This window comes from Crassostrea angulata, chromosome 4 (genome assembly GCF_025612915.1).
Source record: "Crassostrea angulata isolate pt1a10 chromosome 4, ASM2561291v2, whole genome shotgun sequence".
Lineage (NCBI taxonomy): Eukaryota > Metazoa > Mollusca > Bivalvia > Ostreida > Ostreidae > Magallana > Magallana angulata.
This window is the reverse complement of record NC_069114.1, coordinates 42,903,512-42,911,342: the sequence shown is the minus strand read 5'-3', so window position 1 is coordinate 42,911,342 and position 7,831 is coordinate 42,903,512. Positions and strand designations below refer to the sequence as shown.

Here is a 7,831-nt window from a genome sequence, read left to right as displayed (position 1 = left end):
ATGGTTTCAACTTTGCAATGAATAATTTTACTGTTATTTTTAATGCAGTTTCATTTTCTCCAAAATCGTTTCGGAGCGATTCTGCAATGTTTTGCTACATAACGGGTACACGGAGGCATTTTTACTGGGGTAAAGGCCTGTACCGAGACACAGTTAGATTATTATAACTAAGCAGAGTGCAGTGAAATTAATAGCATTATTGAAGGCTTAAAGCTTGGTTATGTACATGTCAACAATTAATACGGTGTGTCGATGTATCTATTTTCGTAAATGTCCGATATCATATGCAATGCCAACCCGTGCATGCACGGCTCAAAGGCTAGAGTGTGTGTGTGTGTGTGTGTATATATATATATATATATATATATATATATATATATATATATATATATATATATATATATATATATATATATATATATATATATATATATATATTAAATAAGAAAACACGAAAAACGTTCAATATAGCTTAAGCGCTTTCATTTTAAAATCTTCAGAAGCTGAAGATTTTAAAATGAAAGCGCTTAAGCTATGTTGAACGTTTTTCGTGTTTTCTTATTTAATTTTTATCTATAACTCGCCGACCACTGTGGATTTTATTGTGTTTCAATATATATATATATATATATATATATATATATATATATATATATATATATATATATATATATATATATATATATATATATCATTTTTTATAGTTGATAAGTAGAACTGTGTAGATATTCGTGGGATAATTATGCTTGCAATGGTTTTCACGAAATCGATTATGTAAACTGCATTTCCTTAACACATAATGCAAGCTAATGATAGATCGTAAATAGGGTCTTTAGGATGTTCTAAAACATAGAGAAATGCTGAGAAACGAACTAGTCAAAATTTGTACCATTGATAAAAAAAAGATACCAAATTGAATACATATCAAATTCTCCAAGATTCTGACAAATCCCGCCTTTATTTTGATATCAAGGGTTTAAACAATAAAAGCAAACCACCCAACACCAAACAGGTGCCCATCAGGTAGAATCCGCTGACGTATGACCCGGTGTGGTCCCGCAAATGACCTGCAAGTAACAACATTTCTATTTTAAAAAATATATTGATATACAAGACTTATAACCTGCAAATTACGACTGATTCATCAATCATCTGTTGCTGTTCACTATTAATGTAGAGTTCTTAGTTTTCACAATGATATCAACTTTATCATTTGATTAGTGTATAGTAGATCTAAAACCGTTTAAGTGTTTGCAAGTCAAGAATATAGATATCGACTTATAGCCTTATTTTAGTTGATTTCTTTCAAGTGATGACTTTGATAGCAGAACAAACAAGTTAATTACCAACAACAGATGAAGTAATAGCCACTGATATTCCCCGCATAACCGTAGTCATTGACAATCCATGATGCAAATTCTTCAAGCCAATAAAATCCACAATCAGTACATTTATCAATGAATAGTATGTACCACCGAAAGAAGACTGCAAGAATCCAAAGACTGCGAGCTTTGCAAAGGTATCATAAAACGAAGCCAGAAGACATGTCAAACCATTTGCCAACATCGCTATTGATAGCATATGATACCTTTGAATAACTTTGTTGTCTGAGATGAATACAAAAAGGAGTCTTCCTGTCAAGTCACCTGCCGAAGAGAGTGTGAGGAGGTACCCGATCATGTTAATGGACTGATCATTGTCTATAGCAAAAGGTGCGATAAAAGTCACGACTATGGTACTTCCAGGCGCTACTAAGAATGCTACCATCATAAGAAGAATAAACTTTGGGTTCTTGAACAAAGCAAAGTCGAATAATGTAAATAAAAATTTAAGACCTTTTCTTTTCGCATCCGACAGCGTTGACAATGAACGATGTTGTGACCTGCCTGCATTGATGTTTTTTACAGATACGGTGCTTTCGATATCTAGTGAACTTCCGTGTAGTGCGGATGATTTTAATGAGCAGTTCTTCTGGCTCGAGTTAATATTAACCATAGATTTCGCTTTTAGTTCTGTGTTTACTGGTTTATTTAGCGAAGTGCTTGACCCATTATATGCATCTTGGATTTCATACTCGATTACATTCCCCTTGTCTGTTTGGTTTGACAGAAGGCTGCCTGTACACTCCTTGTCTTCATGCAAAGCCGAACCTCTTTCAATGGTACGCATTACTAGTCCTGCAGGCAAAAACTGAAGGTACAGCCCTCCAGCAATTATAAGCGTGCCTTTTAAGCCGTATTCGCTGAATAGAAAAGTCAAGAAAAAGGGCAAGACGAAGCCCCCCAAACTTCCTCCAACATTGGCAATACTATTCGCCATTCCTCGTCTTTTTTCGAAGTATTTGCCGACCATCAACATTGCTGGTAAAGTTGCAGCCATTGCTGAAACCGCTTCAAAAATTGAAGATAATTATCATTAGATTTACAGGTACACACAAAATTGAGAGAATATCAAATTAGACATTAGTTTTTTGTGATTTGCTTGTTATTTTCTTAAGAAGCAAAGCTCCTTCTCCAATAATTTAACTTATTCTTATTACCACCTCTTCTACGCAGAAGCCACCAATGTTGATTTTAGAAATTATTGAAAATGGAAGATTTATTTTAAAAAAAAAGATTATTTAAGCTCCCTTGTACATAAGCATTTGAATAACAGTGATAACAAAAGAAAAAACCACTTTACTGTTAATAAACTAGGTTCATGAAGGAAGATAAAGATCAATTCTATTCGTACAATATCCTGTTCCAAGTTAGTGCATCCAAACGATGTGCTTAATATTTCGAATCAAAAACACCTTTACGCCCAAGCTACATTCATCCACTAGAATTTAAAAAGTTTTTTTTTCTGTTTTTAACAGAATTTTTATTGCAAAAGGTTTCCATAAACAACTAAAATAAAAAGACTACCGGTATTTTTCATTGCTAATGATATGAAAAGTACCCGAATTTTAATGGAAGAAAACGTGCAAAGGGCCTCGATAATTTTTTAAAGGATTAAAGATGTCGAACTTTTCCATCATAAATCACCGTAATAAATGCATTTTTGTTCCCGTAAAATTCTTCTGATATTCAGAGGGAATGTGTGAAAGTAAACAATTTAAGAGTTTTCACCATACATGTACATGTATATTGAATTCAATTGTTGTTGGTTTTTTTTTCACCGACAGAAAAACGGTAACCTGCATAAAATATTAGTATTTTAAGCGATATTTTAGATACTTTTATCTAAATTACAATGTAGAATTTGAAACAAATTTTGTAAAACAGAAAGGATGCATTTAATTTGAAAAATTGATTTTCTTGTACAGATCACCCACATATTATTAAGTAAAGGGAAATAAAAACAAACATACCAAACAGAAAACTCTGTGTAAAAAACAAAACTTCTGCTGACGGAGCAAAGGCGTTTCCTATACAACACCCTAGTCCTATAAGTCCTCCACACATTACCATTGTTCTTTCTGTGAAATAACGAGTTCCTACTCCCATGACTATAAGGGCTAAAAAGTAAAGTGGTCAGAATTAATTAAGTACTAACGAAGTAAAACCATTATAAAATGATAAGTTCCTACTTTTATGACTGTAAAATAAAGGCGAAAAGATGAAATGTTCAAAATTATGTACCAATGTAATAAAGCCATAATTTGGAAATAATGAAATAACATTGTCTTGAATGTTTTTTAATAGTTCTTTCCGTATCAATTTTCCGTTTACATCCATTTGAACACAAACAGGATGGTTAATAGCACTAGGTGCATTAAGTACTTACAACTGATGCTTGTTATTATGTTCTGAACCGATAAAATCATGGAGAGGACAGAGGCGCTTGTGTTGTATTTCCTCTGATATTGTACAAAAAATATCCCGAACGATTTATACATTCCAAGAACGACAAAGTATTCCACGAAGCATCCTACAAAGTATAAAAACCGCGTGGATGTATTGTTTGTAACACAACTTTAAGGGAAAAAATTTTAAACGATTTTCAAGATGGTCATTATCAATTTTACATTTTGAAATTAGAGGTTTGTGTTTGAATTTGAAATCAGTCCAATCCACTTAAATGAACAACATGAATTGAATATTAAACTCTGCTCCTTATAATTTTTTTTCTATAAAAAATTATTTTCAGTTGTTATTTTTACATCTATTTGACATATCAATGTTATACACTTCATCTTTGTTTTCCCTACTCCGGAAAGCTCCTTCGACATCCTAAAATTTACTCGTTAGTAGCTCGTTACTTTATGTCGCCCTAAAAAATCGGATTTTTTTCTAACTAATAGCATGTCATTTCTCCACAATTATAAATATATAATTTTATTTAAAAGTTGAATAAATTTTATATTTCCGAAATAAGTCCAAAATATTGTTCACAATTAAACTAAAATATTAGGAAATGATGTATAGATAGCAAAATATTTACTAATAATACACATCAATACCCACCCAGAAGTATTATCCAGGCCCAGCCTCTATCTACGGATGAAGGTGAACTTTTCCTAAAGTTGAACATGATCATACCATCCACTAAGGTAAGCAAATTCTATATATAACAAAACAGTTTGCTTTAGGTCGGTGCGGGAGTTCTGATAGTAACTGGTTTTATACCAGTTCATAAGAAATGAAATAACCAATCAAAGTAAAAACTGGAACAAATGCTCAACATAAAAACAAAAGCAACACACATGACTAACAGTTAAAGTTGACTTCGCCCCTCAATGCTCCTCGATTCCCAAGTATGATAACTTAACCCGAGTCTTTCCGAGAAACTTGCAGCCAAATCTATTTTTTTTTCAAGCAGATCTGAATATTGTAGTCACACTTCCCGAGAACTGATGACCTGGTATCTACTTAAAAAACAGTTTGCACGACTGTAATTTCAAAACCATTTAGTGGCATCCTGGGTGTGCAGAATTATGGGTGTAAATGAATAATTCAATAAAAGATTGTCCAGAATTGCATGAGTATGAATTTATTAACCTTTAGATTTGTAGGCCATTGCAAAGTTGCATTTCGTACTGACATTTTGTAATGTCATCAGGGTCTTATGCACTTTTCAGGGATATTCGGAACGTGGAATATGATCCCGTTCCGACTGACAGAGGTCGCAGAATTTCGTCTACAGTGATGAAGAATTTGTTACGGGCTTTAATCACTGGACACATGTATTGTAACAGGTTTATTGCAAATACTGATGAATGATATATGGCTCTGAAACATACACAAACATACATAAACATACACATCACAAGACAACACAAACACATATATATCAAGTACAATAATTCCACTTCATAATTCAATCACATTTACTACTTTAATGAAATGGAAAATAGATCAAATTAAAATCCAATCAATTGTTCATATTTCATCATTATTATTAAGAATGACCAATATGTAAATTTATCACATATAAATATGCATATATTTATGCATAATTATGACTTTTAGACATAAATGTCAAAAATAAATATAGACACAGTTTAGACAATTTAGACACCACATACATTTATATGTTAGTCACACAAAACATAGATCTTACCAGATATACGGTATCAGAACCTATGCAATTGACATCACTGTAAATTACTCATGTAGGAATGACTCTACAAATCAACCAAATAAATAATTGATTACTGATAAAATAATTACTTAAATAAAAAGCATTCAAACCATTTATTTTCATTTATAATTTATCTTTCACACAAGTTAATAAAGTTAATAAACTCTCTTACTTAAGGTCTTAGTCAAAGTCTGTATAGAATGGAACATATAACAGACCGCTCTCAACAGTAGTCACTGGAGAAATTAAATCAAACACCCAAAATCACTCTACCTTCAAAGAATTCAACCTTTCACCTTAAAACCAACCAACCAAAGTTAAGAATCACTAGACCATGAGCAACAATCTGAATACTCTCTACTTTACATGTGTAACGTGGATGAGCCAGGCGTTCTCCAAATAACAGTTAAGACAACTTCAGTTTTATAAATTTATTTACAAAAGAACAAATGAAATATATTTACAATAACACTTTCACACCCATACTCGCTCACACCCCATACTCATTCAATTTGCAGTAATTAATAACCCTACATTAACAAGCATATAAAAAGATACTATCTATGAATATGAAAAAAAAAACCTTTTGACAGTCAGACGAACCGGTATATAATAGTTTTCTTTAAGTTCTAAATATGGTTGCCACTCCAAAACTTATTTTCAACTGTTCACATAACAATCACTTAATATCATATCACTCGTGTTCCAAGTCACGCGATCACTTATCTCGATCGGATATCTGCTTTTATTTCAAATCATCGCCGATGTCACGGAGTAGACTTCACTTCTCTCCAGTATCCCCACCGTGGAATCCTTCAGGGCTGTAGTCCTAGAACTTAGGTACCGTGGTGGTGTTGAACATCGGTGTGGTTATCCCCACTGGACCTTCATTGTTGTATGACCAAGTCAAAACGCTACAATTTATTACAGTAATAAATACATGTAGGCAACCTGAGTGTGGCAAGATTTGATGATAATTGAAGAAAATAATCATATCATAAGTGTCTGGCACTAATGTGTAAACAAAGTTATGTTTCGTATCAACATGTAAATAACAAAATAAAAATGGCACACACTTCCGGTCAATAAGTTCCGGAGAATCACTTCCGCCCAAGACATTTAAATAAATCAGCAAGTTTTATCTAATACAAACAAAAATACGCCTAGACTAACGTTCAAAGCTATACAATTCTAATACAGGGCTTTATCGATAACATAAAACTGGTATTTAAACTGCCACGCAAAAGATACGCTCGACTGCTCACACAGGTAAGTTTAAGAGGTGAACGTTGGCCAAGGTTATATTTAGCTCAATAAACAAGAATTACTAGCCGAATACGCAAAAATACTGAATAAAACTGATAACATATACTTACCATGATCTGCTATCCGTGCCCACTTATTAACATGGTTCATGCACAATGCATACTGCAATATCGCTCAGTAGAGCAAACAAGAGCTGTCCTCAAAATCGTGTCTTGTCACACGGCAGCCAAGCCGGGAATGACCAGGTGTCAGCGGTTCTACCTGACTGCGCATTTGCAAAGAATTAAGGGTAACCCGCCTTACAAAATCAAAGGGTAACGAAGCTAGCCTGGTGCTAGTATACAAGTGATTGTTACAACATGTATGGAAACCCATAAGTGACTTTACGAAATAAATAACTTGAATAAAACTGTATAATATGGAAACATACGGCAGCAATCATAAATTTATTAAAACAACCAATAATTAAAATCACTTGCAACCTGTTCTATCACAAATAGCACTGTTTTGAGGTCTGTTCCAATTTGATGTGGTTACGTATTCAAGCAATTAAGTCCTATAGTGTTATTCTAGTACTAAGTCTTAGTGTACCAAGTTTCTTTACAAAGAGACCTAAATCTGAGGACAAGTACTAAATTTTCACATTATGAATCCATTACATTTAAAGTTAAGTAATCTTTTATTCATGAAAGTGAACGGCTTGATGAAACAGCGATCTATTTTACGGTGTATGATAACAGGCGTTAAGAGATGCGTGTAGACTATTAATATTACTCGTACTCACTAAATATTTGTGCATCGCCTGCCAATGACTATATATGTAGGAACAATTCCTAAAAGTACAATCTGTGAAACATTTGCAACATATTCATTTCAGCTTTAATGTCGTTAATTTACGTGTTTTAAAAGCAATAGCCATCGAGATGTGTTATTAAGGGGAATGTCTACACCAAATAAGTGTAGGAGATTTTTGTTGCATGCATTTGTTACAAATAATATG

General features: G+C 33.0%; 1 protein-coding gene across 5 annotated transcripts; it reads right to left on the bottom strand.

Moving 5' to 3' along the window:
• Positions 1-926: 926 nt before the first annotated feature.
• LOC128180440 (monocarboxylate transporter 5-like) lies at positions 927-7,203 on the bottom strand. 5 transcript variants are annotated; one of them, XM_052848564.1, is made up of 8 exons: positions 6,942-7,203; positions 5,545-6,479; positions 4,688-5,213; positions 4,449-4,545; positions 3,769-3,912; positions 3,353-3,499; positions 1,347-2,390; positions 927-1,067 (listed from the first exon to the last, which is right to left on the bottom strand). In XM_052848564.1, exons 4-8 carry the CDS (start codon positions 4,519-4,521, stop codon positions 958-960), a joined length of 1,518 nt encoding a protein of 505 aa, XP_052704524.1. In that variant the 5' UTR covers positions 4,522-4,545; positions 4,688-5,213; positions 5,545-6,479; positions 6,942-7,203; the 3' UTR covers positions 927-957. The 5 variants fall into 5 exon arrangements, with proteins under 5 accessions (XP_052704524.1, XP_052704521.1, XP_052704525.1 ...); XM_052848561.1 differs by having other exon boundaries at positions 4,983-5,213; XM_052848565.1 differs by lacking the exon at positions 4,688-5,213.
• Between the last annotated feature and the right edge of the window lie 628 nt (positions 7,204-7,831).

Coding starts and splice junctions, on each gene's coding strand:
- LOC128180440 (XM_052848561.1), bottom strand. CDS start 5,027: ATGTCAGTACGAAATGCAACTTTGCAATGGCCTACAAATCTAAAG. Junction 3,913..4,448: donor GGCCTGGATAATACTTCTGG/GTGGGTATTGAT, acceptor TATACTTTGTAG/GATGCTTCGTGGAATACTTT. Junction 3,500..3,768: donor CATAATAACAAGCATCAGTT/GTAAGTACTTAA, acceptor TTTACTTTTTAG/CCCTTATAGTCATGGGAGTA.